Here is a 27,540-nt window from a genome sequence, read left to right on the forward strand (position 1 = left end):
GCAACCCACTGAAACTTCATCTGGAGTTTCCACTAAACTTGTCCCATGGGAAAAGACAGTAGTAAACAGGGGAAGAAAAACACAGTCCAGACATTTCCACAGAAGGTAAATCTGCTTCCACAGAGTACTGCGTATTTCTTGCTAGCTATTATTTTTAACCTCTTGCAGATTTATTTTTACTACAATTTAAATGTATCTGTTATATGCCATAACATTATTATTACAAGAGACACTAAAACAGCAAAGTATTTTAGGCACTTGATACCATTTTACGAAACAGGGAATTAAAGCCAGCGATGACGGTAGATCACTGCAGCAGCCACCAATGCACATGACACCCTTTCAGCCTTACTTATTATACCTCCTCTGTGGACAGAGGGAAGATAAACAAAAATTGTGGAATTACTCCTGAAGTTGTGATGTGCTTTCTCTAGCTGTTTAAGGGAGGGAGCAAAAAAGGAATTAAAATACATCCAGTGGGATGAACTTCTGTGCGCTGCTACCAGGCTGTGGGCACAGCCTTGGGCTGACAGCCTAAAGCCACCGAAGCCACCAGCTAAGTCTACACATCTCAAACCAAAAACTACCTGGGATTGACACATACCTTAGAACTGTAGAATAGTTTGGGTCGGAAGAGACCTTTAAAGGTCATCTAGTCCAACCCCCCCTGCAATGAGCAAGGACATCTTCAACTGGATCAGGTTGCTCAGAGCCCCATCCAACCTGACCTTGAATGTTTCCAGGGATGGGGCATCTACCACCTTCCTGGGCAACCTGTTCCAGTGTTTCACCACCATCATAAAAAATTTTCTTCTTATCTCTAGTCTGAATCTACCCTCTTTTAGTTTAAAACCATTACCCCTTGTCCTATCACGACAGGCCCTGCTAAAAAGTCTGTCCCCATCTTTCTTATAAGCCCCCTTTAAGTACTGAAAGGCCGCAACAAGGTCTCCCTGGAGCCTTCTCTTCTCTGGGTTGAACAACCCCTACTCTCTCAGCCTTTTCTCACAGCAGAGGTGTTCTACCCTTCTGATCATTTTTGTGGTCCTAATCTTGAAGCTTTTGTTACATTTTTCACTAAGCTGTTTTAAATAAACAAAAGTTTGTTTGTGCAAGGGCCACAGGTTTTGGCTTCATAGTGTATACTCTGGCAAGTCTAATAAAATACATTTAAATAATAAATTCTGTCTTCGTTAATCAGCTTAGCTTTTCAGTGCTACAACACCGATGGACGTCTATTCGTATCAAGACAAACTATGGTAGAGCGTAACTTTCCACTCCTGAAAAGCACTGCTGCAAAGCTCTTTGTTTTCAGCTTGGATGCTGTTTGGCACAACAGTTTGACATTCACTTACAAGACTGGTGAAAAATACGCACTGCTAATTTTCTTAAGTGCCATGCCAGCATCTCTGGGGGCCATGCGTTTGCCTACCTTCCCATAAAGTAATATGATTTACTCCCAGCTAATAAAGTGGACTTCACATCAGCTAAGGAAATACTTTAGTTAGGGTGTCCTCCTCCTTCGTTATTGAAGAATATATTCACGGCAAAGAGCTAAAGTTGATAACGTCTTTAAAACACATTATTTTTTTTCCCCGAACGTGGGGGATACAAGCCAACGATAATCCCTGCAGATCTTCTTTTTCTCCCCCATTGCCTCCGTGGTTTATCATGTCCAATTAGCCATCTGCCATGCCTGCACTGCCATACAAAGGAAGCCCGCTCTCCTCCACCGCAGCCCATCAGCAGGGTTATTGTCCCAGCTGACAAACAAGAATCAGACACTATTGTTTCCAGCTGACGATGCTGCTCCCAATGTAGGCTGCCAGTTGCCATTAAAACAGCAGGAGCACCAGGGTACACTCCAGGAGTCGGGAACCATGCCAGCAGCACCGAGATTACTGGGGAACCTTTACAAAGCTCTTTTCACCATATATATTCTAGTTTCAGGTAACAAACCAACCTGGGCCAACTTCCACTCCTCCATATTCCGGCTGCACTGGAGCATGCCTGACCTACTGCCTTTACTGTTTTATCAAGATCTCCCCTTGCAGAGAAAGGCTCACAATCCCCAGAAGAGAGCAACATCTTGGAGTCAAATCTTTCCTTGTAATGATTTTTTTTAATTTTAAAGGTAAGGCATGTCTTCTGCCACTTCAGTACAGCTTGTTCCACACACACAAAAAGAAAGCAGTTTAAAAAACCTGAAAACTCCACTAAGTTTACATGAGTACCAATTATGCAACGAGGTTAATTTAATTTCTCTCACAAACAACACACACTCACCCTTTTTCCCAAGGCCGCTTCACTAGCAGAAATGACCAGAGCAGCTGGTCTGCCAGTCACCGAGACGTTAAATTGAAGATCATTTCCTCTTATTATTCTCAGCAAAGCATGATGTGACCTTACACTAAAAACTACAGTCTGCTTAATTATGGTAGTTTTGTTCCATCAGTGAAACTGAAATGCTGGTTCATATAATTAAGGTTACAAAAAAGGAATTTCATTTTTAGTTTTAAAGGCAATTTGTTGCCTTGAAGTGGGAGTGCGACAAATTAGGCCTATGTACCTATATGTTCTCAGTCATTATATTGTATAATTTGGAAGAAACAGAAAACATTCCCAGATTTCAGTAACAAAGCCACACATGTTGATAAGGGAGAAAGAACCCCAATAAACCACAATTTATTCTAGGCACTAGTCAATGAAAATGAGCAAACAAAAGGAATATTTATATTTAACAATAGAAACGGAATTATCTCCTAAGCCCTTGATTAGAAAACAGGAATTATTTAAACTTCAATAAATGTTTTATATGGTATTTCACACTTCAGCATTGAACATACACGATTTTAATATACTACTTCGAATCTTCACTGAATATTTCAAAATAAAATAAATGAAAAGCAACTGAAACTAATGTTATTCCACAGTAATCACATACATAACAACTTTCACAATGACTTATAACAGAGGAAAGTCTTTGCCCTGGGTTCAAATACTGGGCTCATTCTGAACCAAATCTGAAATACAGCATGAAAACGTAAATATTTTGCTGAAAAACGACTCCATTCTTAGCACAAAATGCTCTAAATCCCATCTCAACACACCGCAGTCCACATATCGCACAGGTGACTGATGCGAACCTAGATTTACAATTGCTGCTGCGGTGCCTGGCCAAGTTCTGTTTTCAGTTATATCTGTGAAAACTCCCAAACAATTCCTCCGAAGTCCTCTGTATCTGCGCGACAGTAACACAATCTGTCCCAGAACAGAGTGGGGAAAAAAAATTAAAAATAAATAGTATGACTTCTTTCTTTTACAGCCCTCTACGCTTTAGGGTTCTCCATTCAGACAATCATATTTGACTTCTCTTTTCATATCCAGCTTTCTTTTGCAACACGTATATTGTAGCATTTGCTGTTATTCTTGCCAGATTCGCTAAGCAAAATTCCCCAAGAGGCAGAGTCCCTTCAGTTAAACACAGGGTGCGTGTGCCGTGCAAGGCTGTAAAACAGGAGTTGTTTATCCAAAGAAATATTAAAAGCAGGACACCAGTCCAAATCAAACAAAAGCACAAATACCTCTAAGTTGTTTCATGACTTACTTTAAGTTCCAGCCATAAAATGCACAGCGCTATGGGTTTATAAGGCCTAATACTCCATACGTATTTTCTTTGATATAACTATGAAGTACTTAAAATACCACTGGGTACTGTACGGTACGTGTCGCCATAGAGCAATAAAGCTGCTATACATCCATAATCAACCTTCCTAGGGACCGTAAGGTCACAGCAGCTGAAACAACAGAATACTTCATTCCCCAACCTTCAAGAGGCCCAGAGCACCTGTCCGGCCGGAGAACTCCCCAGCGGGCTCTTAACACAAGGGTGTGCTTGGAAATTAAACTAAAAGAAAACCAACAAAAAACCTACCAAACCCATCAAAGTTGCTCCCATTTTTAAACCTTCATGTTTCCCCAACAGGTTATTATTATAGGACTTGATAAAAGACACTTTGGGAGGCAGGTGGTGGGAAACAGCAATCATTATATTTGCCTGGCCAAGTTGGACGCTCACTGGTGTCCGTGCAGCTCATCATCAAGACATGCGTGGCCATCTAAGGCCACAGGCAAAATGGTCTCCACAAGCACTAAGAGAGTTGTACAGGGCTCCTCTTTGATGACAATGCTTTTCTTCTTTCAGAGTTTCAACCCCAAAACACAGCGTAGGCAACTGGTTCTGCCCCCCCCCCCCCAAATAACTTCTGCAGGTGCCATATGGAGCCTCATTGCGCTGCCCGTGCGCTTCACTAATGTCTGCGCTACAGGCTTATGGTCACTATTGCATGCACCCTGTCCTGGAAATCAAGGATTGTGAACTTCAGTATGCACCAGCTCCGAACAGAAGCTGGGTGTGAAAGGCCTCTTCCTCTGGAAGTAATTCTCTTCAACATTGATTGAATTAATATCAAATAGAATAAATATCTTCTTACTGTCCTAAAACACAATGCAGTCTCATCCAGAAGAAATACATTGTAAATGACTATCAGATGTCACCCCTGTTGCCCTGTACGTACTTCTGAGTGAGGAGGAAGGAAGTATGGGAAAGAAATGCTTTTCTGAACATAAATCACCAAGTTACATTGCTCCCTTCCAGGATCAGACGAAAAAGAGATCCTTCCCTTTTGTCACAAGACCCCACAAATCAGCAGGTTCTGCCCCATTTCTGAGCAGCGTCTGCAGGGCGAGAGGGGGAAGAGGACAGTCATTCCCACCAAGACCTCTTGATTCACCTACACGTCCTTTCCCATGTCTACGTGGCAATTCCCAGACTAGCAGAGCTCTCTCCGAGAGTCCTGAGGAGGAGATGGGACAACAGCAGGGCAGAGCCACACGGCCTTCCCCATGCACTGGGGTACCCAGTGACAGAGGCTTGGGAGGATCTGGGACCCCACATGTACCAAGATAACCGTCCTCCTCCCCCACGTCAATCACATGAAACAACACCTAAGACAATAATAAAAGAAAGGAACAAAACTCATATTCCTGACAGGGTCAGAGGTCGAAGCCTCCAGAGAGCGGTACAGATTTTAATTAACAGCATCACCTTAAAGAACACAGGAGCTTTCCAAGTGGTAGGCACAACCTGACAGTCTTTTCTACAACAGAGCCTCCTTTCTCAACACACGTTACCAGACCAGGCCTTATAAATTATAAAGTCTCAAGGTGAGGAAGTCAGGCATCATGCAAACACCTCACCCCAGTGACAACTCGATTGAATCCATCTATCTGCTCTACAAGGAGACACTTGATTCCATCAACCTCGAGGAGCACTTCTCTGCAGACATCATTTCAAGCACATCTATTGATCAAACAGCCTGGCCACTGCCAATCATTTTGAAGTTATTTAGTAGCAGAGCTGCCAGTCACTCGTGCACAAATGAACAACGCTGGAAGTATAACCAGCTGGTGGAAAGCAGTAAGCAAACAGAATAATTCATCGCAGTCGAAGGAGATGGAACAATATCAATTTTCAACTCACTGACAGGAAGTATCGACGACAAAGTCAGCATCTTCATATCAGACATAATCAATGTTATACTTAAGTGCCAGAAAAATAAATTAGAATATAAAACTGTACCTGCTAGCGGATAAGAAATATTGATGATTAGCCTTGCCAGTAATTGGTAGTTTGCTAAACTGTTCTGCCACCGACCTCTATAAATATTTAAAATTTTGGTAAAGGTTTTCCTTCCATGTTTCACCTCTGCTTCCAAAACACACCGCAGAAATTCCTGCAGCTTAGGCACAGAGGTAAAGCTTTCCCTCTGTGTCGGTATCCAAGGGATAGCTGTCATTTGTATGCTTTACAAAGTTCCTTACTTTATGTTTGAAACAACAAGTATTTGGATTCAGTTCCATGCAATACAGAAATCTCGGTACACATTTAATATAGACTACCGAGAATTCCAGAGAACTTGCTCATTATTTTATCTGTCCCCAAAATAGACATAAGAAATTTAATAAGGCATACCTAGGCATTGATTTGGCTTCTTGCTCAAACAGAAGCTCAAAACAGAAGCGACAGACATCGTGCAGAAATTACTGCTTCAATTCAGCCGCCGGTGTTATCCCAGAAATCAGAGCTGCAGACTGCAATAGTCATTTCTGCCCTTAAAGTCCCTCTGCCTGTTATTTTTTATCCCAATTACATGGGAGTGATTCTCTAAAAGACGACTGAATTACTCTCTGCGTATATCTGATGGGGAAAATTAGAATAGTCCCTACCCTGCCCGTCTCCAGGGAGGTTTAACTGACCACCCGCATCAGCCACACAGGCGTTAAACCCACCCTTTTCTCAGAAGTCATTCCTAGTTCTCATCAGTGTAAGCACCAAAACAGACCCTCCTTTATTACCTCGTGTTAACTCCTGCAGTTTTGCTTTCCAGGTACAGCTCAGAGAGCTGCTATCTCAGCTGTCATCGCTGATAAAGGGCTGCTACCCCCGAGTGTTTGGGTGCTGCTGGGAGAGCCGCTCCGTGCGCGGCGCCATTCCCAGCATCAGCCTCCTCTGCCGGTACCAGGGAGCAGCCTATCGATCCTCCCGGCTCAGTGCAAAGCCCAGCTGGTTGCTAAAAGCCTCTGAGTAAGCTATGAGTTGTTTCGACTCCATTTTTTTCACTGAGAATAATGAGTTCACGTTTTTCCATGTAGTAGCTATGAATTCGCAAAAAGTTTAGCGTACGCTTGCGCTACTGGAGCAGCTAATCCTTAAATCACACAGATTCATTTTTTGTTCGATGTGAACATAGGGGGGCGTGTAAGCCACAACGGTTGCGCTTTACAAATCCAGAATACAAGTCAGGACAGAAGGAATAAAAGAAAAAAGCTAATATCAAGGGGAAAAGGATGCTAAGTCAATGCAGGTCTCTGCAGCTATTACAAATCAGACCCTATCTCACAGTCCTTACGCGGGCAAGATTGCCATTGAGAGCTGAAAAAAGGAGCGGGAGAGGCAGTTGTGTCCTGTCTACAGTTGTTCTGCTAAGCCCCACATCAGCAGTTCTCTCTGCCGTCCATTAAAACCAACTTCAGACAGGCACAACACCAGCACCCAAACCCCAGAAGCGAACGGTGCACAAACAACGCACCAGTGCCATTTTCCGTGAGTCGCGCCCGCTCTCCTGCTTTTTCCCCCATTTCTCAGCGATGTTGCCTGGCCGTTGTAACAGCTGGCAATCAAAATGAACTACTAATAGGTTTCTTTTTTCATGTCATCTTTTTGGACACGAGACACTACGTAACGGCACAGAAACAAGAATTTTGCCCTCTCCTTTGATGAAGCTTAAGGTAGACGAGACAACAATCAGGGATGGCCTACGCATACATGCTTCAGCGCAAGGATGCGGCTCAGGCACCCCTGCCAGGCCCAGGTTCCTGGGATTTTGTTTCCTCAAAAAGCAGAAGCCTTAGGAGACTTTCTGAAGTCTCCAGGTTAAATGCATAAGGCAGGTGACAAGCTTATTTGTGGATCTACAGGCGAAATTCCAGCTGAAGAAGGCAGATTGGGAGAAATGTCTCCATGGCTCCCTGGGCTTTTTCCCTCATTTAGGAATACTTTTTTCATGTAAGCTAGACAGACTTGACTCTCTCCAAATTCAGTTCCGCTAACGTGCTGATGTTGAGCAGGCAGTGTCACCGAGAAATGATTCAGCTTTGAGTGAAGGAGGGGGGAACCTTAATTAACAGGTTCCTTTCAAAAGGAAAAATTGGTGGGTTATTTTTCTTTTTTTTAAAGAAATCTGTCACTGTTGAGACTTAGGAAATTAGCTTGTAACCAGGTAGGCTATCAACAAGCAAATATCCTATGGCTTAACGGCTTGTGGATCACAAGACACACGCAGCCAGACCTTATTATAGTTATCCTCGAGATCAAAGGGTTTTCACATAAACGGGGTGCAGTCTGCCATAGCAGGGAGCTGCTGCAGGCCTTTGGGATTTTACTTCTTCAGAGTTTTGGTGATTACATAATTGGGTTTTTGTAAACGGAGCTCAAAGCACTGTGTGTAGCTAATGAGCAGGTAGAAGGAGGAAAAGAGCTGAAAAGCAAAGTCTTGACAAACAGCTGTGGCAATAAGTGTCAGTCCTAGCCTAAAAGGGTCAATCCCCTTATGAAACAAGCATTTAATCCTTTACAATTTTTAATTAAAAATCTACCAAGAGGCCTATAATACTTTCTTAAGATTTTGTCCGGGGGGGCGAGGCAAACCACAAGTTGTTTCAGTTGAGATGCTGATGCTGCGCAAAGCCGCGTTTCAGAGCCGAGGGCTCCCACACAAACACCACCTCACAAACGGGTGGTGCAGTGGGGACCCCAGCACGTTCCCAGTGCCCAGAGGATTTAATTAACCACTGCATCACGAGCAAAGGCCCCACACCACGCTCTGCTGTAGCCCTGCTCCACTTCAGCATCCTCCGAAAGGGGAGAGCGAAACACACGGCTCTCGCCCAGCCCTGAGACACTTCGCGAGCCCGTCCCCGCGCGGTCAGCACCCCGGCCGGCAGCGGGGCTGCGGGCGAGCGCTGCCCGGGGCGCCTCTGCCCTCACCGCCCAACCGAGGGCGGCAGGGGCAGCGCCCGCCGCTTCGCCCGGGCGGAGCGGAGCGGGCAGGGCAGGCAGCCGGCTCCGCTCCCAAACACCGGCCGGCACCCGGGCGGCCGCCGCTGCCCGTTGCGGGGGCCCGGCGGGGCCCAGCCGGCGCAGCCTCCCGCGGGGGCGACAACGCGGCGGCTCTCCCCGAGCATCCCCGCGGGGCTTTTGTGCCTGCCCGGGGCGGGGGCCCGGCCCGTCCCCTCCCGCGGCGGTCGGCGGCGGGAGCGCAGCCCCGCGGTAGCATCCTCCCGGGGGCGGGAGGGGGGGGACCGGGGCACGGACGAGCCGAGGGGCCGCGGCGGACAAAGCGAGAAGGCAGGCGGGGACCCCCTCCATTCCCCTCGTCCCCCACCCCTCCCGCGGCTCCGCTGCCGGCGGTGCCCGCGCCGCCGCCGCCGCCAGCCCCGCATCCCGCGGCGGAGGCAGGGCCCGGCGCTGCCCCGGCCCCTTCCCCGCGGCTCCCCTACCTGTTCGAAAGAAAGCATCCACCTCGGAGTCGGGGACAGCGCCTTCCTCCGCCGCCCCTTCGGCGGGATTCATGGCTAGGGGAGAGGCGGCGGCGAGCCCGGCGGCTGGTAATATCCAGTGAGTTAGGGAGGAGGAGAGCCGAGAGAGAAAAAGAGGGAGGGAGAAGAGGAGGGAGGGAGGGAGGGATGGAGGCGCGTTTAGCAGCGAGCCCAGCCGAGCGCCGCCCGGATCATCCCTTCCGCGCTGCCTGCGGGGCGGCTGCCCCGGGGCTGGGCTGCGCTGCCCCCGGGCTGCGCTGGGCGGCGCGGCCCGGGGCGGGGTGCCGGTGCCGAGCCGAGCCCCGCCGCCGCCGGCCCCCTCCCCTCCACCCGCTATTGTTCCGACCTGCTCCGCTCACTCCCCCCCGCCACCACCACCACCAGCGCCGCCGCTGCTGCCGCTGCCCCTCGCCGCGCTGACAGCCCGGCCCAGCCCGGCCCCCGGCGGCCGCCCCCGCCGCTTCCCTACCGGCACTTCCTGAGGCAGGCCGGGCCGCCGGCCGGGGAGGCTGCGGCGCCCCCCGCCGCCGGGGCAGCCCCTCCGCGGGGCGCGGCCGCTCCGCGCAGCAGCGGAGGTGCAGCTGCTGCCGGCGGGCCGGGCACAGGTGCGGGCACGGTCGCCGCGGCGGCGGGGGGCGGATTTTTTTATTTCCTACCCCTGTGCGCTCCGCAGCCGTGTTGATGTGCATCACCGGTGTGCACCGCTGCCATGACTCTGCCCCCTGATGAATACGCGCGGGGGCCCGGCGCAGCGCTCGGCTCTCAGCTGGGCAGGTACTCGGGGAGAGAAAGTGAACGCCGGTGTGCTTACAGGGGAAAACGTGTCTTTGTTTTGGGGTTTGCTGGGGTGGGTTTTTTTCTTGTTCATGGGCTGTGGGGCACGATTGCTTTGGAAACGATCGGTGAAACTACATGTTGTTGCAGGTATGCCTTCATATCTTATTCTTCCCAGTCCTAGGCAACTGGAAAGCCAAAAAGGAGTTTGAAAAGCCAAGAGCCGGTCCCAGCTCAGCCATTGATTCAGCTAGCTAAATGATCTTTATTTCTCTGCTGTAGCTCCAATATTTGTGATTTGGGACAATAATTGTTGTCTCAAAAGGAGTGCCGTGAGGAATACTTGTTTGTACTTTGTTAGCAGCTGTGTTAAATATTATTCCCTGAGCCCAGCTATCGGGATTTCAAGCACAGACAGGCAGAGATAGACAAAAGACAGATGTTTGCCATTTGGGCACTTTCCTTTCTTCTCCTGCTCATCTATCTGAAGTCTCACCAGCTCCTCATTCTTCTATAATCGCGTAACAGCTCTAAAACTAGCAGCCTGCTTAAGGAGAATTGTTACTGTTCCATCTATTCAAAACACCGTTGTAAAACAGGAGTGTTACTCTCACACCTCACAGTTGTTCATCTTTGCTACCTCTACCATGAGAAAGAAAAAGCAACTGTTGGAGTAATCACTGCCCTGGCTATATTGCCCTTGGATAACCCATCCTTGCTGCAAAATTGCATCTCTCATTCTCAAGAACAAAAGTCTTTCAGCCAGCATGTCCCCGTGCCCTCACTGTCATTATCCTGCAGGGGTAATGCCCAATCACCACGCCTTTGCCACTGAAAAACTCTGATGTTTAAGGGACTCTATAGGTGCAAAGGAGGAAGTCAGCTGTAGAAGATGAGGACAAAACATCTCCGGGAACCTGGTCACCGCAGAGGGACTCACTGGAGCACTTCAAAAGAGCTAAGTATCCGTCTAGTGCATCTCAAGAAAGAAAATACTCCAAATAGCAGATGTCTCAGAGCCAACTGGTTGTAAGTGACAGTGTTCGGATCAGATCTCAATCTGTCAGGTAGGTTAGCAGCTGAGGCTGGCAGAACCTTTCCTGTTTCAGCCCAGAGTATTTTAGACAACAGAGGAACATGGGTTTCCTCCATCTGATCTCTTCTCAATAGAGCGTAGAGGAAGGCTGGATTTGGATGTATGCTCACTGACTAGTGATACTGCACTTGATAAAAAGGCTGAAACTTTCCCTGCAGAAACTTAACTGTCAAAATGGCATTGACCAGGCAGGCTGAGCGCAGAGATCCCAGTCACATCTTCTCTGACCTTACTGTTTACTACTGGAACTGAAACAGAATTGAGAAACAAATCATATGTCGTGCCTGAGGACTGCAGAAAGAAGAGCAAACACCCTATAGAGATCTATCCAGCATTTAGTTTCCCTCTGGTTGCCTTATTCTCTCCCTTCTGATCTCTGATCTACTGCCCATTTCCCAAGCCTAACACCAGCTGGTTTTAACTGAAGCCATTTACCTTTTTATGTTTATGGATAAAAAGTGTCATTTCACAACTATCTGCAGAAAATATCAACACAAAAGCTATGTCCAGGCTGCCGAAGCTCATTGCAGACCTCTCTCTGTGCTGCCTCTAAGCTCACTTCCTAAGGACAACCAGGATGGCAGGACCACCTCCATACCAGGAACGCCAGCAGTAAGGCATTACCACAGTACAAGCACCTGATTACAATCAGTCTTTCAAGCACCAGACTTTCTTCATCACACCACAATGCAGAAAAGCCATCCATCTTCCAGGCATAAGCAAGCTGCATCATTTCAAATCCCATCCCAAGTTCTCATCTCTGAATATTTATTCACTACCCACAACCCAGATACCCTGCTTAACCCTCATTCTCCCCACGACTCTTACACACAGGGTGATTTGTGAGTGTGGGCTAAAGCTTTGGTAGCTGGGAAAAACGTGGCATCCTCGTGAAGCACTCTGAATCCGTGCAGGATTTGGTACAGTCTGGTGGGTTTTCGAGTCAAAGCGTTCCTCCTTCAGAAGCATCCTTAGAAGCTAGGCAGGAGTTACCCATAAGCAGGGAAGGTTTAGCATCATCTAAAGGGAATTAATGTTGCCAATGACAGAGAAATTTATATTCCCCTTTCATTATGAACCCTGCAGGCGTGGCCTACAGCATCAGTTATAGAAATCATATAGGTGACAGAAAACATCTTTGTCCGTATAACCTGCGATCAAATGCATTAGAAAATGCTGAGGGAGGGAGAACAGTTCATTTTAGCTGATCTGCCGTCCTGATACCTACACAGATTCCTGGTTAATGATTAAACCAGTTAAGGCACTTATATTTAACCATATAAAATACTGATATCTTCTGAAAACAAATTATTTTTTTCTTCACAGAACAACTTCATTAGAACAAGAATGGTCCCAGATCTCTCATACTTTGAAATAAATGGGAACTTCCACTTTTTAAAGAATAAAGGTGTTTGGAGGGGTTTTTTACCCAGTTTCATTCAAGTACGTCAAGACTTAGCCATGTGTGGTTTTTGCCCATCTCCGCTCTGCAAGGCACAGCAAGTTTGTTCTTCTGTCTTGCAGATCCACTGGCCAGGGAAGCCCTGTAAAATATGTGCACTGTTTTCATGGCATTATCATTGAAGCAAAAGTCCCGCTGTCACATTTTGCACACACCTCTCATATGCACACACCATGGCAATGCAGGACGGGGAGTACCACATTCAGATATCAGTAAATTTTAATGCAACCCCAGACGTTAAGTGAGCTACTATTTTTATTAACATTTCAAGCAGAAGAGGGCTGTCACAGCCACCAGGAATTCAGTTCAAGTCTCGGCAACAAGTTTACGGCTTTTGTTGTTCAAAGAAGAGCTGTTAAATATAGACTGAAATACTTTCTGCAATGTACAATTCACTTTTTAGATATAATGCTGAAGGCACCTACAGTTTCCTTGCAATACAAAACATGAAAAAACCTCTGTAGAATTACATAAGCCAAATACACTAGTTTCACTGACAGACACTCCTTTAATCTTTTGCATGGCTCTACTTGACAAATACCTCAATCCGTACCAAACAACTTATTTTAACTAGGTACGAATGGTTTTATTTGTGACAGCCCCTAGAGCTGCTCAAAGATCAGAAACTGTCACACAGGCCTTTAATTTAAGGCTTCTGCTACAGTCAAGTTTTCCAATAGGGTGGCAATAGGTGGCATCTGAGATGAAACATTTTTTAGCTAAATCTCCCGGGCTTGCAAACTCCTATGAGCTTGCACCTACCCTATGATGGGAGGAAGGAGAAGAATTTGAACAAGAAATCAGTAAAATTCATCTTTCCAAGACAACAGATCCAAGACAGGGGAAAAGTATTTGATTCTAGTACAGTTGCATTGCTGGAAACAGTACAGCACCCCAAGAAAGCACACACAATGTGGGTGTCCTGCACAAAGGATCAGGAGTCGAGCGCTGCAAAACACAGTACCTGCGCCAAGGGTTCTCATTCAAAAAGAGACAGGGAGAAAAAACATTCTGCCAGGCTCAGCAGATGAGCTGCAGTCTGCAAGGTGCTGCAGAGACCGTTATTTGTGCAGCAAGACCCTCCCTTTCAGTGTCACAGCAACGTCTAAATACAGAGTGTTAATAGGTAGGATCAAAGAGAAAACCTGAAGAGCAGAGCAGGAAAACATCAGTCTTAAAAGCACCTAAGGCTGCCTTGTTAATAAGTTATTTGCAGCTACATTCTGGGGTATGTGAGAAGAATTTCTCACACCCAGAGACCTGTTCAGACCTATGTCTAGGTATTAGAGTGGAAATTACTATGCTTTTAAATGGCACCAGGCTCAGGGGGTGGAAGTTTCCATCCGTATTCTAGACTATCAGGAATGCTGTGAGGGAAAATCTGCAAGTTCCCAGAAACACGGTGTGCAGAGAAGCCTCTAGGGCAGGATGGAGGAGGCAGAAGGCATATTTCATATGCTTAGACTAAAACGCCCACATATACGCCAAAGATTATTTCTGTGCTCGGTAGACAGCACATGCACATCAAGGTTGGCTTTGCAGCACCCACATACACATTCACACACGTAGGTTAGCTCTGCCCTTTGCTCAGATGTGGAACAGCTGTATGGGCAGGCAGAGAGCAAGCTCTAATCCCATGCCAAAGCCCCTGTCCCAGCATCATCCCTGCTATTGTTATCCTCCCCATCTGGATCAAAGCTGAAGTAGGAATGTCTACTCAGTTGCCATCTAGTCTCCTGCTTCCAGAGTCGACATTAGTTCCAATTTCCCCGAACTTGGACAGAAAGCTGAGTAATAACCACTCCTCTCCAGAAACACTACCCCATCCAGAAGAAAGTGGTAACAATTAGCAAGATAATTTTAAAAATATAGAGTAGTTTTATCAGTGCGGCAATGCAGAGATTTGCTAGCATCAGCAGACAGACAGATATGCTGTATCCAGAAGATACAGAACTGCATTTGCCACTCTGGCCACAGAAGCTCAAACTGAATTAGCAGTGAGCAGAACAGCTGATGCATCCAAGAAGATACAGGTCTTTCTCTAAGTTTACGGATAGGAATCTGGAAAGAGTCAACAGTGACTGAAATCCTTTTCTCCCTGGTAACTATTTGGATACATTTGTTAAATAAGTTGCTAGTGCTAATGGATCACATATTCTGTTAACTAATGAAAAAAAAAAAATCTTATCACAAAGGTGGTATCCCTCAGCCAGGCTCCATTTGCTACAAGCAGGGTAGAAAAGAGAAGCTTGTGTTGGCCAAGTCTATGCTGTACTTTTATGTACATAAAAAGAACATCAGTCTTAAGCACTGTTAAGCTGGAACATTTTATTCTAACTAAGTTTCCTGCAAACATTTAATCCTGATTCTGCAGTTTTGCCAGATTCTTAGCAACACTGAGCAGTGTTTATTTACCAGGAGCTCCTAAACTCCATGCAACCTCCCAGGCAATTTCTGCCCAGTGCAGAAAGAGTTACATAACTAGACCAGAAAAAGGAAGTATTAAATATTGAAGTGTTTTGGGAAGAATGTAAATGTACATAGTAGCTATTCAGAAAACCAATTTTAAGGTGAAGCATGCATTAAAATTAAACAGTGACTACTACTTTATTACCACAAGCATTCATTTCGGTGCACTTGTAGGATACTAATTTCACACATGGTTGGACATAAATACTAACCCGTTTTCCATTTCACCAGTATAAATTAGTGTGAGAAAGAAGTTTCTTCTGGGATAAAAGAAAAGTAGTGGTGTTTATGCAAAGACAAAAACAATGTGAGCTCAGTTTATTTTTTTTTTTTATAAAAAGTTAGAAAACTAAATGATTGGATCTCTAAATTTGTTACAGTATTTAGGCTTTGGATTCTCCTGAGAAGCCCTAGTAAACCTAAAATTAATCAGCTAACACACTAAAAATATCCTTAGGACGTCAAATGATTCATGCATTCCTACTGAATCAGGTGGTGTCATCTTTGGCAACCTTTCAAAATCCCCTAGACCTCCTTACTACAAACTACACTATACAGTCCTCATAAATCCTGCCAGCAACCTTTATGGACCCTATACCTGGCAGCTGTTTATCCTGCTCAGTGCTTTACAGTATCTATAACACTGAAAATGTACATTGTAATGTTCACACCAGACTCCACCCAGTAACTGGAATGTCTTTTCCCAAATTACCCAAATTAATAAGGTTGATCGAATAAATTTTGTTTTGTTTTCAAGTGAACGTCACAGTATTGCTCCTGTAACAAATTTGGATGGCTTATCTGCAGAGCCTCACATAAGGAACTCTCACAAGATGCCCCTCAGTTGTTCACAAGGACGGAGAGTAGCTCCAGCTTCCTCCCAGTATTGCTTGCTACAGGCAAGTGTGAAGGAGGGAAGGTGTTGGGATACTGGGAGTGCAAGAGAAGCACGTGTGACTGCAACCAAAGACTAGTAACTAGGCAAAGAGGGAGACAGATGTGTCCAACCAGCCACATCCTTGTGCTTCCCGGCCCCCCTGGGATGAGGGCCAGCCTTCCACCCCGCTCCACAATGATTACAAACCTGGCGCTTAGCTGCTTGCAGTGGTACTTCAGATCTCACACAGCTCAAAGCCCAGCGTAGCTCTGAACTTTAAAAGTAGGTCTCTACTGCCACCACATCTTGCTCGGGGTACCTTACACTTTCCATGCATTAAAAGGTCAGGGATGGATTCCCATGGTTCACAAGGAGACCCAGACAGACAGAGAGGGATGATAATGTGCATATGGTATATTGGAGATTCCTGATGAGGTTTGTGCCAGTTCCGACAACTGCAGATATGAATGTTTTTCACCCTACAAGATACACTTCAGCGGCAGAACATTCAAGGAAGAACCTCAGTACCACAGAGAGGCCCAAAAGCCTCTGTATAATTCAGGTTTTCAGTACAAATTGCCACTTCGATATTTGTATTTTTCGTTCCAGTGCTGATGGGACCAAGATTCAGGCAGAAGTGCAGATCTGGTGTGCTGAGAGCTTAGGAGACAAAATTAGGAACCAGATGGGAAGTCACAGCTGACACTGTTCCACAGAAGGGGCAAGACCGTATCTGAAGATACTATTTTCAAAACAATATTGTTCCTAGCCACTGCGCCACTTGCTCCGAGAGGGAGGTCATTTATGTGACAGCAGATAAGGCTGACATACTTCCTGCAGTAGAAGAGCTGCCTTAAAGGTGGGTATTTCTACAGCCCAGTCTGTCAGTCTGATAGAGGCTGGTATCAAAATTGCCCTCCAGGGAAGCTGTGCTATAAATTCTTGAGGACCACACATGATTCTGAATATCTTTGAAAACATAATGCCTCACAGCTGCTGGAGCTGAAGTACTCCCTTCCTTCAAAGGGCAAACCTTCAGTGGTCGTCTGGATCTGTTTAGAAACACTGGTATCTGCTAAAAGGAAGCTCTCTGTATCATTATGACTGATACAACAAATCTAGAAACTGTACACAAGTACCAACCATCTTCCTTTCTTTGACTATGTCAGCTCTTCCCTGTACTCTGGTGAACATCTGGAAGAGACCAAACCTATGCTATGCTATGTTAGCGCACTTTATTTCACAGACAGCACTAGACAGCTTATGCTCCAGAGCTGCAAGAAGTCCGAGCTATAGGCCACAGGCCATCTGGCTACCAAGATCCAGCGTCTTTGGACCAAGCCTCTTTGGTCTTGGTAGAACAGGGGCTCTTACCAGCAGACCTGGTGTATAACACAGACAGAATTCTACAAAGGCCTTCATACGCTATCTTGTCAGTGATTAGAGAAAGCATAACTCGTTTCATCAGGACTTCATTTCTTGGGTAGAGCTGTCTAGGGCAGCAGCAGGGAGATCAGGATACCAAACAAATACCCAGAAAGAGAAGGCTGGGTAACCTTTCTTGTTTCAGTGCAAGGCAGAGTTGGGCTAATATCAGTTTTTAACGTCTAATAAATTCGCTGTAACATATAGCTTTGGTAAAACTGACTGAAACAATTCTGCTAGAAATAACGAGAAAGAATTCAGAATGTTTTGCTTTCAAAATTTAACATTTTGACTCTCTATCTGAAAATGGGTTTTTTGCTTCAGAGACTTTTGTTTTAAATGGTTGGCAGTTAAAGACAAGCCAAGTATCCTGAAAGTGAAACAAATACAGGGTTCCTGTACAGCTCGAGCAGTTATGGCTACTGGAAAAACTCCGAACTTGCGTACATGCTCAGCGATATTCAGTCTGGTATGTAGCCAAAGAAAAAATACTTTTACTCCAGTGCCAAAACCAGAACAACAAATATATGTTAGGTAGAAACAAATATTGGGAATAAGGATTCTTAGATTCAAATCCAAGGTTTCTTTGTGCTGTGAACTGTGACCTTCCAGAGAACAATTACCCCTCTAAATAATAATTAACCTCTCTGCAACAGGGCTATAGTGTATTCCTACCTTCAGGGAAAGGCTAAATTCATTATAGTTCAGTGAAATAGTCTTAGATCTACAGCTGAATGACACACTACTTCAGGGTGAATTTTACGCCTATGAGAAGCCTTGGCGGATCCTTTGCACAGAGGTGAGTGAATTCTACATTCCCATTTATGGTGGATGGTATAGAGCTATAGCAGGATAGTTTGGTGCTCAAAAGACACACATTCCCCTTCCAGCTTCATTTTACTCCTCCCAGCTGGCACTGCAGGCACAGTCTGGGCCACAGCTACATAGGTCCCCATTTGCTCACAGGAGCGACACCCAAAAACCAGCCAACCCTGCTCCAAGTCCGAAGTTCTGCAAGTGCTAAATAATATCCAATTGCCAGTTCTGCCAGGAGAAGCTTTTATCTCAAAGATAAGTCTCTTCATCAGTTATAAAATGGAACAGCGCAATATGACAAATGAATTTGAGATTCAAATGTCAATATTGTAAACATATGTGGCTTTCCTAGGCAACAGAAGTAAACACTGCAGTCATTATTATCATTCACGCAGTCAAATATCATTTGAAATCCATTAATTCATATTTGTTTCTGTGTAATGGCATTTTAATCCTTTTATTTTAATCTCTTGCCAAGGCCATCCTTCCTGTTTCCTTTATATACATGTGTATATACACACATATTTGGGCTGATTCTCCCTCAGTCAACGGAGAGTTACTATATAGGTTTTCTGTGCCTTGTATCTGCAGCACTGGCACAACAGCAGCACTTAGTTTTAGCCAGCGGTGTACATAAGTGTCAGAAGTCTACTATTGACTTTAACTGTGGAACTGGAGTAAAATCCCAGGCCTGGTGAAATTAAAAGCAAAAGTCCCTCTAATATCAAGGAGACCAGATTTCATCCAAATGCTTTTCAGTCTGACCAGTATAAGATGTTTTTGTCGCTGAAAATCCCAGGTACAAATACTACTATCAGCACAACTCATCATCCATTCAGACTGTGAAACTGGAACTAATCTGAGGAAGTTTAGTCAGGAGCAATTTCTCTTACTTGAATTAAAATCAACATTTGTTCCATTCTATATATTTTCAGTAAAGGGTATTGTCCAGAAAATTATCCTTCCACCCTGTACTAATGTGCTTCAGGGTCTCCCCCACCACTTTTTTCTGCATCAGTTGTTAGACCTTGCACTACCCACGATAACACCAAGTTCTTACACTTGAGAAGTTGCAGCTAATTCAGAATTCATCAGTGCACATGAACAGCTTAAATTACTTCCCCCAATGCATTATCGTGTGTTTATCTTGACTGAATTTCATTTGCCATCATATTGCCCAATCATCCAGTTTTATTAAATCCTTCCGGACATTCTCCCAGTCCTCCATATTTTCTTGCTTGGTTTCACCACCTCATCATTCAATTAATCTTCTAGATCATTATGAAGTGTATTGAAAGGTATATTCTCTACACTGCAAAGTGATTATTCTTAAGATTGAATTGGATTTTGCTGTGATACGTTTAGCGGTGCAAGAAACACAACCATGAAAACATCAGAAAAATAGTCGAACATAGGTCGCTAAAGAAAACGAAAGCTAGATGGACTTCCCATTCTCGCCAGGGGCTCAGTGGTTTGTTTTTCCAGGCCCAGTAACACTTTCTGTGGTTTATGGTACGCTAACAAAACAGCACACGCTTAAAATAGAGCCTTATGCTTCCAACCCCTCCAGCGCAAGGGAGCTGAATATCCCCGCTGCATCAGCGGTGCCTGCATTTGCTTTAGTTCTTCTTGTACCTGGGAAGAGCACCATAAGCTGATATTGCTCGCTGACATGTTCTCCTTCCTTCTAGGAGCTCTTGCCATCGCCTGCAAATCCAGGTGGGGAGAGGGAGATAAGCAAGAAGGAAAAGAGGAGGGAAGGAAAGCATTACCACACTGGGATGAGGCCAAGAGCCTGGTAGACTTAGGCACTCTACTCCCATTACAGTTTCGTAGAAGTTAAGTGCCAAAGACCACGAAAACGATTTCAAAAATCCCTTAAGAAGTGAGTACATCTGCCACACTTTGCCAAGGCGTGGAGCTGCGTCCTTGCTATGCTATAGTTTTGTCCGTAACAGTGTGGGTGGACATTTTTAGACACTAACATCAGGCAGAGGAGCTACTGACTCAGAATCTGCTGTGAACTTTCAACTAACAGGAGTCAACTTCAAAGTCTCCCTCTGAAAAAGAGTTTTCTGCAGCCTCTGAGAAATTGATCCATGGAAAGGTTTCAGAAAACTCCAGCTGAGCCTACCCAACAGACGTTGCGTTCTGTCCACCCCCCAACCAAAGACAAGCACTTCCTCAGAGCCCGGTATAATTTTCATAGAAGTCAACAGAAAGACAGTTCAAGCTCCGGGGCTGTCACTTCCTTATTAATTTTGGAAATACTCTCAGCTAAAGCAAAATTGCCATTGGCCTTCTTCCAGATTTCAAACAGAGAAGAACTGCAGGGTTTGACTGTTATTTGTAGTTTCTGATTCTTTAGGGCAATGCTTTCTGTTTCCCTGCAGTTGGCAGTTTTCTACCCATGTTTTTAGAAATCTCATTTCCCCATCTTCTTCTCTATTATCTTAATGAAAGACAAAGTATCTAAATAAAAATGAAGTTGAGGGTTGATCGGTAAAACTCGGCAACTGTGTGACAGAGTTGTCTGCAGTAGGTTGAAGGGCTTGATGACCCAGAAGTTCCCTCCCAGTCCTGTGCCCTTCTCTGCCTTCCAGTTACACTGTCCACAAGGGAGAAATAGGGTAGCTCTGGTCAGGAGGAACGTGCTGAACATGAACACGAAGCTTTGGATTTCTTTTTGCCTTAAAGGTATTTTGCCATTTATAAGATTTTAAATACTACCATATTTTCATACATAAAGCCTCTGGGAGATTTGCACGTATATGAGTGACTGTGTGTGTGTGCATGCACACACATTCTTATACACGCACAAGAATCTCTGGATCTTGTAACAATTCTGCTATGGATTTGCAAAATGACCTCAAGCAATTCACAGTTCTGTGCCTCTCTTTTATACTTCTGTAAAATGTTTATAGTGATACTTATTTGCCTCACAGGAGTGGCAAGGAGCCCTCGTTGCAGTTTATAGTGTTCCGAGATGCTCAAGGAGTGCTAAAGAAAAGTTGAGAGTTAATTGGTTCATAAATTGTCAACCTTGCGGTCATCCTCTAGGTTAAAAATAGCTTTAATAAGTCAGTTCTTTTTGAGTTAACACAGAAAAAAGCAATTACTTATGACAAGGTAGGAAGTTTTTGGTTTTTTTTTTCTGAAATGTACCCAAACACTAATTAGTGTGTAAACATTTATTACAAACTACCACTCTTTGGAGACCTGCAAGCAAACTTCAGTATAATCCTAACAAATGCTACAGCACAGACTGCTATGCACACATCACATATACTTTTTGTAACATATTGTAATACTAATTGCTTCAAGACATTATGATGTAATTATAACACCGTTATGGAGACAAAACAATGATTCCACGGTTCTGTCAAGATGATGTTATGATACCAGAATGAAACAATGTCAGTGTGCACGTATGGAGGCAACGCCGGATTGTCAAAGTGAAATGAAAGGATGATGCTGTGAATCGTTGATGAGCAACCTTTAACAAGAAAATGGAAGTGACACCAACACGATTCTGCAAAGATGGCACGATGTCCAAATTAAATAAAACAAAATCAGAGAAATTCCATTTAAATCATGTTATGAACGAGAGCTATTTATGCATTTGTGATTCGGCCCTTTAAATGAGTCAGTTACAATAAATGACAATGTTTTGACAGTTCATCTTGAATAGCAAGAGGATCATATGAGCCATGAGCCTTTTTTTTTTTTTCCCTCCTCTAGTCTCCTTCCAAAGAGATTATAAAGTGCATTTCTGGTAAGAAGAGTGGTTTCACAAAGACAGCACTCTGGAGATCAATATTTATTCATTGTCAGTGACCACCAGAGAAAAGCTCTATTCCTACCTTTTTTTGCCTATAATGTCTCATTTTTACTGTAGTATCTAGAGACCGAGCTAAGATCAGAGCCTTATCTTGCCACGTACCATCTAGACTGTATGTGCAGACAGTCCCTGGTTTGGAAGAGTTTGCAGCCTGAACAGCAGAACTCACTGGGAAGTTTCAATCTAAGTATTACATTTCAAGTAAAAATAGTCTTCCAAAATTTCCCCATAGGAAAATTCCAGATTTGCTGACTTTCTTTTTTTTCTTCCATTTTATGACGGAAAAATCCCAATTTGTTTGTTTCTTTTTTTCTTTCAGGCCAAATTCCTCACCCCTCCATTTTCACCTAAGATCAGTCCTCCAGCCTGAACTATTCCCCATAATGTGTCACAGCTCTGCCCTAAATAAGCCACCACATGTTGCAAAAGCCAATCTGTCAGAAAACCCAACCCATATAGGAGAAGTATCCTTCCTGTAATTGCACTGAAGTGAAGATGGTGCTGAAGCTGCAATTCAGACCAGCATTAGGCACATTTCTGTTCTCAGATGCATCATCCAGACTTGTGCATCTGGCGAGGCACCAGCTCGAACCCTACACTGGTGCGCAGCCACTGCAGCCTCCCACAAGAACTTCAGCTGACACAGCAGTGCCAAACCCATCCTCCTCCTCCTTTTCAAGAGGCTCTCTCATGTAAGGAAATATATTGTACTATACAGAAATCTTTCTCAAGTGACCACCCAAAGGATTAGTGAAAATGGGTTGCCCAGTAATGGCATTGATTTTTATTTGACCTGCAGTTACAGCCCAATCTGGGAAGGCTGCTGTATGTATTACAAATAGCCTGTAAGGCACACTGCACTGAACAGAAGTCCTAAGACACATCCTGTATTAAGATGCCTTTTCCCAAATCATTTCCTAATTTTTCTGACTGCCTTCCACTTAAGGGTCATTTGGTTGAACAAAGAGATGCTGAACTGCCGTCACCTCTCCCACGCCCATTTGAGCGTGCGGAGGATCCAGCGTGTACATACTGGAACCTCACAATTTCCATAGCAACACCAGGAGGGTCGTCTTAACCACGGGTAGCACAAACACTCACAAAGGTTTTAAACCATTCTGTAAGCCTTGAAAGGAAGGTGCCAAATACACTGATTATAATTTAAAATTCCTGATAAGAGCATAATTTTAAGGTAGGAACTGAAAAAGGAAATCTCTTTCAGGTAGAAACAGTACTGCTGTTCAGCTCATCCAGCTGTATTGTAAGACAACTCCCTAAGCAAAATTTTCTGCTTCTTATAAAGTATTTTTTTAATAGTTAATATGAATCATGAGGGAAACTTTACTACAGAAAAGACCACATCATTTCATCTAGGTAATTGTTGTTTTTCTATATATCTGCTATACAAAGCTATAACACAACTGACAGATAGCCAAAGAGAAATAAAGCAGCAATGGTGCTATTGCTCCCTCTACTGTAAATATTCATTATTTCTTATTACAGGTGATACAATCCAAGCCATTAAAAATAATTCAACTAATCAAAAAAACAACAACAAAAAATAATGTTTTCAGAATGGCATAACCAAATTATTATGTTCCCTAGCAATGCAGTGGAAAGGCTATCCAATGAAATAAGATGCCTTTTTTTTAATATATAAAAACCAGCAAGGTATCTGTAGGTTTTAATTCTAGCTGTAGTCACAGGTAAGCATTAAATGAATAGTTGCATCCATTACCTTAAAAAAATAAACCTTTCTGCCACTGATGACACTCTTGCTTCCTAGCGGCAAAGGCAAAACAGAAATAATAAGTGCCCAGTGAGGTATTTTGACCTTCTGAACAACCTCCCATTAGGAACATCGGCACTGAGGAATTCAGGGAATTAATCAAGGAGAGTAGAAAATAAACAAGAAGGTGATTCGTGAGGAGATTTACCGGGCTGAACTCTATGTGCATGGGAAAGCAGATTATTGAATAACGCACAGCCTTCTGTTACCAGAACCGCCTTATTTCTAAGCTCAGCAACCAAATGCACCCATCGCTGAGGTGCCGGGCTTACACAGAAAATCTTCAAACAAACTCCGATCCTCTGTCAAAGACCAAAGACGCTGAACGTAATTTTATCCAAACCATCTAAAAATAGATCACTGTTGAGCAGAGGACAGAAAGAAGTTGCCTCAGCACCAAATTGCTCTCTTCAGAGGCTTTATTCCTTTGCAACTAAGGATTTGTAATTTAAGAAAAAAGCCTCTTCTGTCTTTTCTGCAGTATTATAGGAATGGAGAATAAGAGTGTAGCTGCTAGATTTTTAGTACAAAATTCCTGCTGGCAGGCAATTTAAAATTGCCTTCCCTCTTTCTCGGTCCCTGCTATGGCTCAAAGCAATCAGCAGCGAGGGGAGTCCAGCAAAGGAGGGGCCGAGGGCAGGCACGCACGGGAACATAACCTCTGGACCCGGCTGGCATTTGCACAGGCAGCAGCATCTTCGACAAAGGTCCCCAAGATCCACGGAACAGAGAAGATTCATACACCTCCAAATTTCCCGGCTATTTAGAGAGCAATTTGAAAGTTAACTGCCCTTTTATCCTTTCTCTAAAATGTTTCTTTACAGGAAGGAATGAGATATCTTCCATTTTCTACTAAGTTTAATTACACAGGAGAAGGCTCCTCAGTTGATTTGTTTTAACACGCTCTCTACTCTTCAGTTTGGACAAAGCTCCTCCTCTTGTTTTACCACCGATTGAAATCAATAGAAAAATCCTCACTGATTTCACTGAGCTGTGGATCAGATCTTTGCGCTCTGCAGCCTTTAAGGATTTGAAATTGTGACGGTATTTTAACATACAGAATTTTTTTCTTTAGTGCAAGAAAGCATGTGTCAGGCACTTTGGGGAGTGTTTCAAGCATCTTATTCACTCCGTGCTCTGCTGCTTGAGGAAGCATATGGCTCATTGTGTTTGAAGTCTCATAAATCTGCATTAGTTTACAATATATGAATGTGAGTCATTAGCCTAAGATCTCAGAGCTAGTAAAAGAGAACACAAGTTCAATATCACTCCTAAGCATTTCTGAATTTGACATTATTGTGACTGAGAATAAGAAACACCATAGCTGCATATTTAAAGTGTGTCACTGACCACTCTTAGGACAGCTTTTTCTAGGGATAAAAACGTCTTTTAAAGTTCAAAATAATTTTATTTTTTTTCTTTTGAATCTTCATGGACAAATAGCTTGTGAAGATTACATACCCAAAATAGCAGCACCATCACTTGGATCTAATTAAAACCATTTGTCAGAAATATATTTTAAAATTCAATGAAACCTGTACAGCCAGCCTTGAGTTCAAACTACAATTATCCTGCCCTGCGTATAATTAGAATCACAGGGATTAATGAGCACATACAATTACACTTTTTTTTTCCTCCACCCAGTAGACAAGTGATTGAGGAAGAAGGTAAAAAGCAAAATAAAAGGAAAAGTTCTGTATTCCAGACCACACTAAAGTGAAAAGCATCCACAGAGAATACAGGGGGTTTTGGTGCAAAAGAAAGACTTGGCAAAGTTTGGAAATGTTTCCAAAACTTTTACTTCTAAACTGTCTTCATGACATGGCCAGAAAGATTTGGGATTGAGGTGTGCTTGTCTTTAGACACAAGGATTATTGTCTTAAGTTAGCCTTGAAAGTCCCAGATGTTTAGCCACTAACTGAATTAACAAAAGCCATTTATTTCAAGTAAAGAGAAAACACACATTAAAATACAAGGAGGCAAGATAAAATTCTTTCTTTACATGCACTTCCTTTCCACTTTGTTTATTCCTTATCTAAAGGCAAGAAAAAAATGAAAGTGAGATGTAATGCCAAGGTGGCTTTTCACTACCTTAATGCTCCTCCTGTTTCAGGTTTTTACCAAAACCTCACAGCTATTCCAGCCCTTGCTCTATGTTGGGTCACAAGGGACAGAACAGCTAGAAAATAATGAGCTCTTACTAAAACCTCTCTCCCACCATAATTTATTAACTCACCTGACATTTCTCCCATGGTAGATTGCAGGTGGGACAGCAATGGGCTGCTCCAGCTGCTCCACATCACAGAGGATGAGCAGAACTAAATAGGGTAAAATGCAAAGATCCTGTATCTTGAATCACACTGCTATCACAGAAAGACATAGTGGTGTGCAAAGACAAGGAATATCTTTTATTAGTTCACCAGATATGCTTTTGGGTACATAAGTCTTCCTTCAGGCCTTGGCAATACTTTTCCCTAAAAAGAAGTTTACATTCCCCCAAATATGTCTGCTTTTCCCAGTAATACCATCTGACCTAATAAAACGTAGCACATTTTGCTACACCATTGGCTTTGCTTATACCTTTAGGTTGGATAGTAAAAGCTACAACACTGTAATGCTATGGCAGGACTGAATTCTACATTTGTTGTTAGCTTAGCAGCAGGCTGGGCAGGCAAGGCACCGGCATCCTTTCATCACTCAGAAACAGTTCTCAAATAATAATCTTAAAAGATTTCCAGACACAAAGAAGTCTGTGGTGACAAGAAAAGAAACCTCCATGTCAGATATATGTCCAAAGCTCAAGACTCCGATTTAGCCATCACGACTGCTGTTTTAATTCATAGGTGCTATGCCTTATCAAGGCTATGCTTTTTCATGGCTTCATACCCCCTTCTCTTAACCTGATTCAAAGCTTGCCTTTTCACTAGCTTTTCATGGACTCTGGGTACACCTCAATTAACTAATCTGATTCAGTCAATAAAGAATTGATCTCTCACTGGCATCATACTACTTGCTTCACTTGTTTTTCCCCTGAGGAGATGCTCCTTTAGAAGCTTGATGAAGGCTGAACCCACAGTACATAAGGAATCTGCATATCCACACTTCATGTTTTCATAGCTTTCCCCCATATACATAATATACGGTGCTTGCACGGTGTGGGCAGAGCTATGCTACTGACAACTTGTCTTTACAACAAATGCTTCTATTTGCTGTAAGAAATCCAACCACTTTTTGCAAAGCAAAAGGTGGAAAAAAGCAGACTCTGGCTGCAGCTAGGCTAAGTACTCCAAACAACAGTAGCTTTTTTTCTTTTTAGTTCAGTCAACAGTAGTTTCCTTCCAATTTTCACTGCCAAGTCATTTCCTCCCATGGTCATTATGTTGTTATTTGAACAGCAATGGCTGCTTTACAGGAGAAGTAGAAGACACTGCTCCTTTTGCCAGGGTCAATAGGCAATGGGAGGACCATGTCTCAGACCTGTGAGGATGGACCAACACGAAGAGACTTTGTGCAGGCATGTTCAATTGCCCTTTCAGTGCCAGAAAAGAAATCAGGCTCTCATTTTCAAATGATCCAAAGGAGAACAGTGACAAATAGCCCAAGGCAGACAAAAGAAGGGCTGAGCTCTGTAATGACATGATTACATGATTCTCTAGTTTCACTGTGTGTTCAAATACATCAGCTCTTTTTCTAAATTAAAGCTGTGATTTAGTAGCCTTCCTGACCAGCAAACAACTGCTATATAGCAAGATTTGTCTGTTATTTAAGTATCAGTATTAGTCTCTATCCTTTTCCCTTGTTAGCAACTGAAGGCAATTGCTAAAATTTCTGG

At 43.8% G+C, this 27,540-nt stretch overlaps 1 protein-coding gene across 2 annotated transcripts in view; it reads right to left on the reverse strand.

Annotated features, from left to right (window-relative positions):
• Positions 1–9,193, reverse strand: part of KALRN (kalirin RhoGEF kinase) — a 530,063-nt gene extending 520,870 nt beyond the window's left edge. For both annotated transcript variants that reach the window (XM_059820280.1, XM_059820281.1), the window contains exon 1: positions 9,121–9,193. In XM_059820280.1, the coding sequence (XP_059676263.1) occupies positions 9,121–9,193 (73 nt within the window). The remainder of the gene's footprint in view (positions 1–9,120) is intronic.
• Between the last annotated feature and the right edge of the window lie 18,347 nt (positions 9,194–27,540).

Source organism: Gavia stellata, chromosome 8 (genome assembly GCF_030936135.1).
Source record: "Gavia stellata isolate bGavSte3 chromosome 8, bGavSte3.hap2, whole genome shotgun sequence".
Taxonomy (NCBI): Eukaryota; Metazoa; Chordata; class Aves; order Gaviiformes; family Gaviidae; genus Gavia; species Gavia stellata.